At 39.1% G+C, this 12521-nt stretch overlaps 2 protein-coding genes across 8 annotated transcripts in view; one reads left to right on the forward strand and one right to left on the reverse strand.

Annotated features, from left to right (window-relative positions):
* RABGAP1 (RAB GTPase activating protein 1) overlaps positions 1 to 12521 on the forward strand; it is a 168723-nt gene that overhangs the window by 98839 nt on the left and 57363 nt on the right. The gene's annotated exons all lie outside the window — the stretch shown is intronic.
* Positions 1696 to 2285, reverse strand: LOC102404906 (protein mago nashi homolog). Its single transcript, XM_006072209.4, has one exon. It carries the CDS (start codon positions 2283 to 2285, stop codon positions 1839 to 1841), a length of 447 nt encoding a protein of 148 aa, XP_006072271.1. The 3' UTR covers positions 1696 to 1838.

The following is a 12521-nucleotide window of genomic DNA, read 5'->3' on the forward strand; positions in this document are numbered from 1 at the left end:
AAGGACTCTGAAGAGTCTTCTCTAGCACCAGAGCCTCAGTTTTTTGGCACTTAGCCTTTTTTATGGTCCAGCTCTCACGTCTGTACATGATTATTGGAAAAATCATAGCTTTGACTATATGGATCTTTGTCGACAAAGTGATATCTCTACTTTTAATATGCTGTCTAGGTTTATCACAGCTTTTCTTCCAAGGAGCAAGCATCTGTTAATTTCATGACTGCAGTCACTGTGCACAGTGATTTTGGAGCCCAGGTAAAGAAAATCTGTCACTGCTTCCAATTTTTCTTCTATTTGCCATGAAGTAATGGGACCAGATGTCATGATCTTAATTTTTTTAATGTTCAGTTTCAAGCCAACTTTTCCACTCTCTTCTTTCACCCTTATTAAGAGGCTCTTTAGTTCCTCTTCACTTTCTGCCACTAAAATGGTATCATCTGCATATCTGAGGTTGTTGATATTTCTCCCAACAATCCTGATCCCAACTTGTGATTCATCAGCCTGGCATTTCACATGATGTACTCTCCATAGATGTTAAATAAGCAAGGTGACAGTATACAGCTTTGTCGTTCTCCTTTCCCAATGTCAAAAGAGCCCATTGTTCCATATCTGGTTTGAACTGTTGCTTCTTGATTCCCATACAGGTTTCTCAGGAGACAGGTAAGGTGGTCTGTTACTCCTATCTTTTTAAGAATTTTCCAGTTTGTTGTGATCCATACCGTCAAAGGCTTCCACGTAGTCAGTGAAGCAGAAGTAGATGTTTTTCTGGAATTCCCTTGTCTTCTCCATGATCCAACGAATGTTGGCATTTTGATCTCTGGTTCCTCTGCCTTTTTTAAACCCAGCTTGTACATCTGAAAGTTCTTAGTTCACATACTGCTGAAGCCTCGCTAGAGGGATTTTGAGCATAACCTTGGTAGGTAGTATGCGAAATGAATGCAATTGTGTGGTAGTTTGAAGCTTCTTTGATATTGCTCTTTTTTGAGATTGAAATGAAAACTGACCTTTTCAAGTCCTGTGGCCACTGTTGAGTTTTCCAGTTTGTTGACATATTGAGTGCAGCACTTTCACAGCATCATCTTTTAGGATTTAAAATAGCTCAGCTGAAATTCCATCACCTCTTCTAGCTTTTTCGGAATAATGCTTCCTTTTTTTTTTTTTTTTTTTAAATAATTTGTAGAGATGAGAACTCATTTATTTCCCACAGATATACAAAACATGTGTATTGTGAAATATGGGAATAGGCACATAATAAAAGATGTGTCTAACTTTGGATACTGACTTTACCTTTGTAACCTTGAGGAAATCACTGCTTATACAAAAATATTTAAATGTGAATAACCCCTAAGGAGTTTGTGACAAACATAAAAAATCCAAAAGCTTCTATGAGCACCAAAAAATTAAATTCGGTCAGATGCGGCAGAAACAAGGGGAGATCTACAACTGCTTTTAAACAGATGGGAATCTGGCTACATGTTTCTACATAAAAGACCCTCTGTCGTAGGATACGCTTTCTAGAACAATTTTCATCTTTAAAAGGAATCAGAGATCTGGCCTCCTGAAGGACCAAAAGCACTCTCCATCCAGGCTATAATGTTTTATTGGAGCAAAATTTCAACAAAAGGTGGCTTTTATTTACAGTTTAATGTGTGTGGTGACTGCTCAACCCACTTGGACTAGGTAAAGATAACAATTAAGCCTGCTTAGATATTGTCTTGTTTTCAATTTGCATACAAAAAAGTTTGCTTCACATTCATACAACCCCCAATATTATAAATGAACAAATCCTCCCTCACCCACCCCTTAATTAAATATAAACCCAGTTTCAAAAAACATATAGTTTAGATTGGTTTAATCTTGAAATGTAATCCAATAAGACTAAACACTAAACACTTCAGGTCCTGTACCAAATAGTAAAATACTCGAAGGCCTTCAGGATCCTTTGACTGATTGACATCAATAAGAGAACCTATTTTTGATGTGGTAAAAGAAATGTGTTCATCTCCAATTACAATTTCAAGCTCCTGCCGGCCAACCCTGTCAGGGGGAGGCCACAAAGCATCGTCTTCTTTTGTAATTTCACTGTCATCAATAATTCTCTTCAGTTCTTCCATTACACTCTTGTGTACATAAGCCTCCTTTCTGATCATGACATCATTTTTATAATTGCTGTTGTTGGCATATCTAAGTTTTCCGTCCGGCCGAAACTCAAACTCCAGAAACTCGTGTCCAAACTTGCCCTTATGCCCTACGTAGTAGCGCAGGTAGAAATCGCTGGCCATAGACATCTTTGTCCCCCGGAATAATGCTTCCTAAGGCCCACTAGACTTCGTACTCCAGCGTGTCTGGCTCTAGGTGAGTGATCACACCATTGTGGTTATCTGAGTAATTAACAACTTTTTTGTGCAGTTCTTCTGTATATTCTTGCCACCTCTTCTTAATCTCTTCTCCTTCTGGTAGGTACTTAGCCATTTCTGTCCTTTCTTGTGCCCATCCTTGCATGACATTTTCAATTTTCTTGAAGGGATCTTTTAGTCTTTCCCATTCTATTGTTTTTCTCTATTTGCATCGTTCATTTAAGAAGCCCTTCTTATCTCTTCTTGCTGTTTTCTGGAATTCTACATTCAGTTGGATAAATCTTTCTGTTTCTTCCTTGCCTTTCACTTCTCTTCTTTCCTCAGCTATTTGTAAAGCCTCCTCAAACAACCACTTTGCCTTCTTGTATTTCTTTTTCTTTGGAATAATTTTGGTCACTGCCTCCTGTATAGTGTTAGGAACCTCTGTCCATAATTCTTCAGGCAGTCTATCTACCAGATCTCACCCCTTGAGTCTACTTATCACCTCCACTGTATAATCATAAGGGATTTGATTTAGGTCATAACTGAATGGCCCAGTGGTTTTCCCTTCTTTCTTCACTTTAAGCCTGAATTTTGCAGTAAGGAGTTCAGTCAGCTCCCAGTCTTATTTTTGCTGACCGTATAGAGCTTCTTCATCTACAAAGAACATAATCAATCTGATTTCAGTATTGACCATCTAGTGATGTCCATGTGTAAAGTTGTCTCTTGGGTTGTTGGAAAAAGGTGTTTGCTGTGACCAGCATGTTTTTTTGACAAAACTGTTAAGCCTTTGCTCGGCTCCATTTTGTAATCTAAGGCCAAACTTGCTTGTTATTATGGGCTATCTCTTGACTTTCTACATTTGCATTCCAATTCCCTATAATGAAAAGGACATCTTATTTTCGTGTTAGTTCTAGAAGGTGTTGTAAGTCTTCATAGAACCAGTCAGCTTCAGCTTCTTCATCATCAGTGGTTGGGGCATTGACTTGGATTACTGTGATATTGAATGGTTTGCACTGGAAACAAACTGAGATCATTCTGTCATTTTTGAGATGGCACCCAAGTACTGTGTTTTGTAATCTATTGTTGACTATGAGGGCTACTCCATTTCTTCTAAGGGATTCTTGCCCACAGGAGTAGATATAATGGTCATGTGAATTAAATTTACCCATTCCGGTCCACTTAGTTTACTGATTCCTAAGATGTCAGTGTTCAGTCTTGCCATCTCCTGCTTGATCACATCCAGCTTGCCTTGATTCATGGGCCTTACATTCCAGGTTCCTATGCAATATTGTTCTTTACAGCATCAGACTTTACTTTCACCATCAGATACATCCACAACTGAGCACCTTTTCCACTTTGGCCCAGACACTTCATTTCTTTCTGGAACTATTAGTAGTTGCCCTCTGGTCTTCCCCAGTAGCATTTTGGACACCTTCCGACCTGGGGAGTTAATCTTCAGGTATTGTATCTTTTTGCCTTTTCATGCTGTTCTGGGGTTCTTGCGGCAAGAATGCTAGAGTGGGTTGCCATCTCCTCCTCCAGTAGACCACGTTTTGTCAGAACTCTTCACCATGACCCATCCATTTTGGGTGACACTGCATGGCATGGCATTTTCATTAAGTTACATAAGCCCATTCACCATGACAAGGCTGTGATCCATGAAGGGGATGATAACTGCTGTAGGGTTTGGAAAATTGTATTGTGCCATAACTGGCTTTTAGGGAAAGTCTAAGAAGCAATCAAGAAGCACCTCAGTAGCTAGCTCTATTAGATGCCAGTATTGGTAGCTGGCCTCAGGGATTTAAAGAAGGATCACATGATTACTTTCTTATGGAACCTCATAGTTTTTACATGTTTCATATGGAAAAATTCTGTGATCCGTTTTTCAGAAGGCTTCACAGAGTGACTATCTGGGTAAATTTACCAAGCCTACTGGTTGGACGGTTGGCATACCATGGATCTGTTTCTTGGGGTGGGTCTGTGTGTGTGGATACGTGCGCACGTCTGTGGTCAGTCATGTCCGACTCTTTGCAACTCCATGGGCTGTAGCCTGCCAGGGTCCATGGGATTTGCCGGTGTTTAAAATCATGTTACTTCATTAGTTTAAAATAAGAAATCAGTGCAGGCAATAGGGAGCAATCTTTCTCTCTTGATTGGTCTTCATGGGAAGCCAGACCATATTCAGAGTGTTGCTTGGTGAGAATGAAATCTCAGAATATGGTTCTGTAACATGAACATTTCCTGATGTAAGACTAAGCCTGATATTCCACCTCTGTGATCTGAAAACCTGGTCATTGGGATCCTGATGAAAGTTGAAATCATTTTACTTCTAGCACTGACCTTCTAACTGACATATTCTTTAGTTAAATTAACTTCTTTTGTTACTTAGCTTTTAGTATATTTCCTTGCAAATTTAAACAGCCTTACTTCCTAACTCATTCTTTTGAGGTGGTTGTATACCATAAAACTTTGTTTTCTGATTTAATATTCAAAGAGTGGCCTCATTACTTTGTTAGCTTGGGGAAACAACTCATCTTGGTTTTCCTAGAGCAAATACATACTATCTAGTTGGAAAAGCAAGATACATGAAAATACCTATAAAAATTAACAGTATCAGACAGGTAATTAGAAACATTGAATTTTTGAAAGTCATATTATCCCCAAAGGAGACAGGGAAGATCATTTGAAAAAAGACAGATCATTTGGTCTGATTCTCTCTTTACCAATAGGAAAATAGTCCGGTGGCCACATATCCATTTGCAACAATACTCAGACTGCATACTTCCTAATTCGTTGTCCTTTCCTATTATATCTTGTTGTTTTTGCAGAGGAGTTGGAGTTTGGCTTTATTCAGCCAAGTCCTGAAGAAGACTTAAATAGGCTGATATACAGTGTGTATATGTGCTCGGGTGTGTAATTTTAGGTGTATAAAGCATTATGGGCAACAATATAATTGTTAACAGAGTCGTCTTATGCTTCAGAAGAGTTTTATAAACTTTGTCTTATTTAATCCTTCCAACAGTCTGTGAGCTGGTGACTCATATTATTTTTTTTTCCCCTACTAATTTCTTTTTTTTTTTTTTATTTTTTTTTTTTCAACTTTACAAAATTGTATTAGTTTTGCCAAATATCAAAATGAATCCACCACAGGTATACATGTGTTCCCCATATTATTAACCCCGTTACAAAGATGAGAAATGTGAGATTTGGAGTTGCCGGAGTCAAGCAGTTAATAATAGAAGATATGGGATTCAAACCCAAGTCTTTCTGACTTCAGAATCTACATTGTTACCTCATGTAACTGTCACAGAAACCTATCAGGTAGGGGTTATTTTTTATTTTATATATATGTGTGTGTGTGTGTGTGTGTGTGTATATATATATATATAGATATATAAAACAGGTGAGGAAACTTAGGTTTAGAGAGATTAAGGAACTTTTGTCAATATATCAACTAACTTCTATACTTGGAAAACATGTGACAGACTTCTACTAAATATTAGCAGATTTAGTATGTATGTTTGTTTCTGTTAACTCCACAATCAGTTCAGTTGCTCAGTCATGTCTGACTCTGCAACCCCGTGGACTGCAGCATGCCAGGCTTCCATGTTCATCACCAACTCTCAGAGCTTGCTCAAACTCATGTCCATCCAGTCAGTGATGCCATCCAACCATCTTATCCTCTGTCGTCCCCTTCCCCTCCTGCCTTCAATCTTTCCCAGCATTAAGGTCTTTTCCAAGGAGTGAGTTCTTCGCATCAGGTGGCCACAGTATTGGAGTTTCAGCTTCAGCATTAGTCTTTCCAATGAATATTCAGGACTGATTTCCTTTAGGACTGACTGGTTTGATCCACTACAAAAACAGCAGAAGTATAATACATATGGACAAAGAGAAGAGGAGCAGAGGTATTGGCAGATGAATGAACCCCCCAAAATTTGGGGTTATAGATACCCAGCAGACAAGTGGTAACTGACTGCAGAATTGACAAAGCCGAATTCTAAAGTCATGGAGGAGGGACAAAAAGAGTCAAACTAATCTGCCCATAAAACCCAATAAATAGGTGGAAATTAGATTCTTGATATGCCCCTACAGGCAGAGAGTAGCATGAAGCTGAAAATGAAACAATTGTTAGAAAGTTTATTGAAAGCACACTTAGGTACTGTCACCCACTACCTTGATCTCCATCCCAAGCTGGCCCTAATAGACAACTGGTTTTTCACCATCCCAGCAGAAGATGGGAAAATTACTCTTCAGAGATTGAACCACAGATGTTCCAGATGCCAGGCCTAGCTGAGAATGTGCCTAAAACACCTTGTTGAAAACCTGAGTGTCAAGAGAATGTCTGCTTGTTAAATAATCAGTATCCTCTTCCTGGGCTTCCCTGGTGGCTCAGTGGTAAGAATATGCCTGCCAATGCAGGAGACATGGGTTCAATCCCTGGGTTGTAGGAAGATCCCCTGGAGAAGGAAATGGCAACCCACTCCAGTTTCCACTCTTGCCTGGGAAATCCATGGACAGAGGAGTCTGGTGGGCTAGAGTTCATGGGGCTCACAGAAGAGTCATACACAACTGAGCAACTAAACAACAAAAACATCCTCTTCCCGTTATACTTCTAGAACGCTCTAGGTCAACCTTAAACTTTCTAAAGCAGGAGATAAGAGGAGTCGAGCCTGGGGGCCAGTATTTGAGGGCTCTCAGTTCAAACGGACTGGGCAGGCCCATCACTTTAAGATGATGCCCATCAGTCAGTGAATCCCACTCATGCATCTAAGGCTTCCAGTTGATTTTTATTCCTTATGTTTTAATATCAGTAGTCAACCAGAGAAAGTCTTATGAATAGATTTGAGAATATATATATTAAATGTGCAAAACCCAAAACAAATCAGAGGAAGCAGAAGCAATGCAAGTCACAGAAGAAAACTCCCCCCCCCAAAATCAAATATTTATAACTAAATATTTTCAGAGATGATTTTGCTTCCATTAAAGAAAAGTGAAAGTGAAGTCTCTCAGTCGTGTCCGACTCTTTGCACCCCATGGACTGTAGCCTACCAGGCTCTTCCATCCATGGCATTTTCCAGGCAAGAAGACTGGAGTGGGTTGCCATTTCCTTCTCCAGAAGATCTCCCCGACCCAGGGTTTGAACCCAGATCTCAAGCATTGTAGGCAGACGCTTTACTGTCTGAGCCACCAGGGAAGTCCAAGCATTAAAGAAAATAGGATGCCATTAAAAAAAAAAAAAAATAAGAAAGCTCTTGAGATTAAAAATATAATCAGACATTTTTTTAAATTAGAGAAGTTGGAAGATAAAATTGAGATAGACCAAATAGTGAAACAAAAAATAGTAAAATAGATGAAAGCCAGACAATTAGAGACGTGATTGGTGGTCCAATATCTGACTTCTTAGTCTTTCTTAGACTTTCAGAAACAGAGAAGAATGGAGACATCCTCAGATATCACAAAAGAAATTTATCAACTGAAGGATATGAGTTTACATAATGAAAAGGAAGTAGTCATTTATGGATGTGGGAGTTGGACCAGAAAGAAGGCTGAGCACCAAAAAATTGATGCTTTCAAACCGTGGTGCTAGAAAACTCTCTTGAGAGTCCCTTGGACAGCAAGATCAAACCAGTCAATCCAAAGGGAAGTCAGCCCCTGAATACTCTTTGAAAGCCCTGATGCTGAAGCTCTTAATACTTTGGCCACCTGATGCAAACAACCAGCTCATTAGAAAAGACCCTGATGCTGGGAAAGATTGAAGGCAAAAGGAGAAGAGGGCAACAGAGGATGAGATGGTTGGATAGCGTTACTGATTGAATGGATGTGAACTTGGGCAAACTCCGGGTGTTGGTGAGGCACAGGGAGGCCTGTTGTGCTGCAGTGCGTGGGGCTGAAAAGAGTCTGACATGACTTAGCAACTGAACAACAATGAAAAGGACCAACCAACTTAATGTAATAAAAAAGACTGTAATGGCAAATCATAAAATTTCAGAAAACTGAGGATAAAGAAAACCCTAAAGGGATCTTGGTCTTGAATAGGGATGGGGCTGTAGAAACATCCTGAGTACAGAGATCTGAATAGCATTGGACTTCCTACTACATTGAAGCAAGAAAATAATTGGGAATAAGTTCAAAATTTTAAGAAGTGATTTTTAACCTAGAATTTTATGCCCAAACTTTCATTCAAGTGTGAGGGTAAAACCCATTTTGAGATATTTGGGGTCTCAAAATATTTACCTGCCTTACAAATACAGATACATAGAACACTGAAGGAAAGAAAAAATCTCATAATTAGTAACTTTAGAGAAGGTAGAAAATTAAAGAAGGAAATTTGATCATGATATACACTCTGTGATTCAGTTATGAATAATATTGATTTAGCCAAAAATTGTAGCAGTTATGTTGAGTGTCATGATGAGGGTAGGGAAGTATGTTGGAGGGTAGGTTGGGTTGGGACTGTAACAGAGCCATAGTATCACCTCCCATACTAGAAACTCTGTTGTTCAAAAAAGCCAAAAAGTTGCAATTACACGTTTTCTTCAGAAATAAAAAACAGCTAAAAGTATGTGAAGTATGAGAGGTCTGTTCTTTTTCTTTGTAGGCTTTGTGCTGTTTGACCTTTACAACTACGTTTGTATATTATTTTTTTATGAAAAGCATAGACCACATTTAGGGAGCAGTAGGTAAATTTTAACAGAATGGAATCAGGAAGTGTAGGTTTAGAACATATCCCTAAAGTAGAAAATGAGGGTTTGATAGCACTGTATTACCTATGGTCCTGAACTGAGCAGTTCCTAGTTATCATCTGATTTCCTCCTCCTAGAAGACAGGCAAGAAGGATGTTATCCCTCTTTGACGATTGTGAAAATTGAATTTTGAGGCTCTAAGACCTTTTTGATTTCTAATCTGTTACTATGCCTCAAACATAAGTATGTTTGAATCTTCTAAATTAATTATTATTTTTTTCTACCAAGAGAAGATAGCAGATTTTAAAAAGCCTCTACTTTGACATCATGGGAAGGAATATATGGAAAAAAATGTGTGTATATATGTAATGAGTATATGTGTACTGGTATACAAGTATCTGTAATGTAAGACCTGGTATTATGAGATTACAAGAGGAATCCAAATAACTCTGTGGTGTTCATAGGTAAGAAAATGCGTGTTAGATAGATTTTCTCAGAAGGCAGCATATGGAATGGGTTGATCTCTGGGTACAGTAAGATTTCTATAGTCTTCTCTCTCCATACCCCTTGAAAGAGATTGGGATAAAAAAATTTAGCTGGATAGGATTAAAGGAACCCAAAGAATCAATAGACAAAAGTGACCTACAGTTTTCAAACAATATATGACATGAGAAAGCCTTTAGGGAAGTAAAAAGCACATAATGTTAAATTATCATGAGTGTAGTCACTTGATAAAAGTTTTATTGGCTTGTTAGAAAAAAATCATATTGGCTTTGATCAAAATACGAAAGAGTCTTTTCAAAGTAAAACTTTGTGTCTCTTAGCTTTCAGTAAATATTTATTGAATTAGTAAGACATTACTTTGGGGAGAAAGCAAAAGTTACAACATTAAATAGCATGATATATTTCTGAAAATTCTTCCGGTAAGACTGGGGAAACCCCCACTGCCAAAGCAGTTTATTTATAGCTAGACCAAAAACATCCATTTGTGTATCTCCATCTTCATTGGTCCCTGAGGAGCAGAATTTTACTTAAAAGGCATTTTCATTTTAAAATATTCTCCCTTGTGACATGATATTTGTAGGAATTAAAAACATTCCTACTTAGATTATGTTAATGTCATGTATAGTTAGTGGTCATTATATTAAGGATATATGTGTAGCCTTAGCCTACAGAGCACTGGAAATAAGACAGAATTTAAATCCTAGTTCTCAATGTGTTAGGTAATATAATCTGTCAGAACTTCAGAAGGATCCTTACCTTTAAGTGAAGAAGACTCTAATATAGGAGTCAATTCAAGATCAGATGCATGTTGCATTGATGTAAAACTCTTCACATTGTTACTGCATTTATTTTATAAATAAAGTGTTTGGATCACTTTTTCTGAGATAGGTAGTGAAAAGAGCATGGATTTTGGAATCTCTGGCTCTTGGTTCTCTACTCTGTAAAATGGAGTCCCTTGGACTGCAAGGAGATCCAACCAGTCCATTCTGAAGGAGATCAGCCCTGGAATTTCTTTGGAAGGAATGGTGCTAAAGCTGAAACTCCAGTACTTTGGCCACCTCATGCGAAGAGTTGTCTCATTGGAAAAGACTCTGATGCTGGGAGGGATTGGGGGCAAGAGGAGAAGGGGACGACAGAGGATGAGATGGCTGGATGGCATCACCGACTCGATGGACGTGAGTCTGAGTGAACTCCGGGAGTTGGTGATGGACAGGGAGGCCTGGCGTGCTGCGATTCATGGGGTCGCAAAGAGTCGGACACGACTGACTGATCTGATCTGATCTGATCCCCTTGTTAGCATTATTGTGAAAAAATGATGCTGTCACATCTTAAGTATATAGATACAGAATTGTGCATGATGGCACCATAGAAACTCAATGAAAGATTGCCGCTGTTATTTTCTTGTTGCAAAGAGTCAGTCTCCCAGTAACTTAACAGGGCCTGCTGAAAATGAGCTTATACCCTCAGAGGAAAGACCCTGGGTGACTGTGGAGGAGCTTGGTGAGCCTCTTTGTCTCAGGGATCATAACCCCCTAAAGTCCTGCCTTGATGGTTTACTCCCTTATATTATTGCCGTTTTATGTATTTTGTTCTGCCTTTTTTTTTTTTCCAGTTTAATTTTATTTTTAAACTTTACAATATTGTATTAGTTTTGCCAAACATCGAAATGAATCCGCTACAGGTATACATGTGCTCCCCATTCTGCTTTTATAATATGTTCCACAGGAGAATTAGTCCTAAAGTTTTCCAACATTAAGATACATATATTTAGATGTACTTTATCAAGGAACAAGTCACTGGGGATTACAGTAAGAGCTTTACTAGTTTAGAGATTGAAAAGAAATAGTTTAGGGACTGAAGTGGTAAAGAGGTATCATTTTAACTGAACTTTAAAAACGAGTTTTATTAGGAAAAAATAAAACTATGACAAAGTATTTTAAGCTCCAAAAGCCTAAATGTTGTTGTTGTTCAGTTACTAAGTCATGTCCAACTCTTTGTGACCCCATGAACCGCTTCCCTGTCCTTCACTGTCTCTCAGAGTTTGCTCAAACTCATGTCCTTTGAGTCAGTGATGCCATCCCACCATCTCATCCTCTGTCACCCCCTTCTCCTCCTGCCTTCAATCTTTCCCAACATTAGGGTCTTTTCCAATGAGTCAGCTCTTCGCATCAGGTGGCCAAAGTAATGGGAGTTTCAGCACCAACTCTTCCAATGAATATTCAGGGTTGATTTCCTTTAGGAATGAGTGGTTTGATCTCCTTGCTGTCCAAGGAACTCTCAAGAGTCTTCTCCAGCACCACAATTCAAAAGCATCAATTCTTTGGCGCTCAGCCTTTTTTTTGGTCCAACTGTCACATCCATACATGACTGGAGAAGCTATGGAAAAACCATAGCTTTGAATATTAGAGCATTTGTTAGCAAAATGATGTCTCTGCTTTTTAATACACTGTCTAGGTTTGTCATTCTTCTTCCAAGGAGCATTTATATACTTAATAGAGACCATGTCAGTTCAGTTCAGTCGCTCAGTCGTGTCCACCTCTTTGCGACCCCATGAATCGCAGAACGCTAGGCCTCCCTGTCCATCACCAACTCCTGGAGTTCACTCAAACTCACGTCCATCAAGTCGGTGATGCCATCCAGCCATCTCATCCTCTGTCGTCCCCTTCTCCTCCTGCCCCCAATCCCTCCCAGCATCCGATTCTTTTCTAATGAGTCAACTCTTTGCATGAGGTGGCCAAAGTACTGGAGCTTCAGCTTTAGCATCATTCCCTCCAAAGAACACCCAGGGCTGATCTCCTTCAGAATGGACTGGTTGGATCTCCTTGCAGTCCAAGGGACTCTCAGGAGTATTCTCCAACACCACAGTACAAAAGCATCAATTTTTCGTCGCTCAGCTTTCTTCACAGTCCAACTCTCACATCCAATACATGACCACTGGAAAACCATAGCCTTGACTAGACGGACCTTTGTTGGCAAAGTGATGTCTCTGCTTTTGAAT

The sequence above is a fragment of the Bubalus bubalis genome, chromosome 12 (genome assembly GCF_019923935.1).
Source record: "Bubalus bubalis isolate 160015118507 breed Murrah chromosome 12, NDDB_SH_1, whole genome shotgun sequence".
Taxonomy (NCBI): domain Eukaryota; kingdom Metazoa; phylum Chordata; class Mammalia; order Artiodactyla; family Bovidae; genus Bubalus; species Bubalus bubalis.

Bases quoted from the DNA above. Each gene is read 5' to 3' on its own strand.
- LOC102404906 (XM_006072209.4), bottom strand. From the start codon at position 2,285: ATGTCTATGGCCAGCGATTTCTACCTGCGCTACTACGTAGGGCATAAG.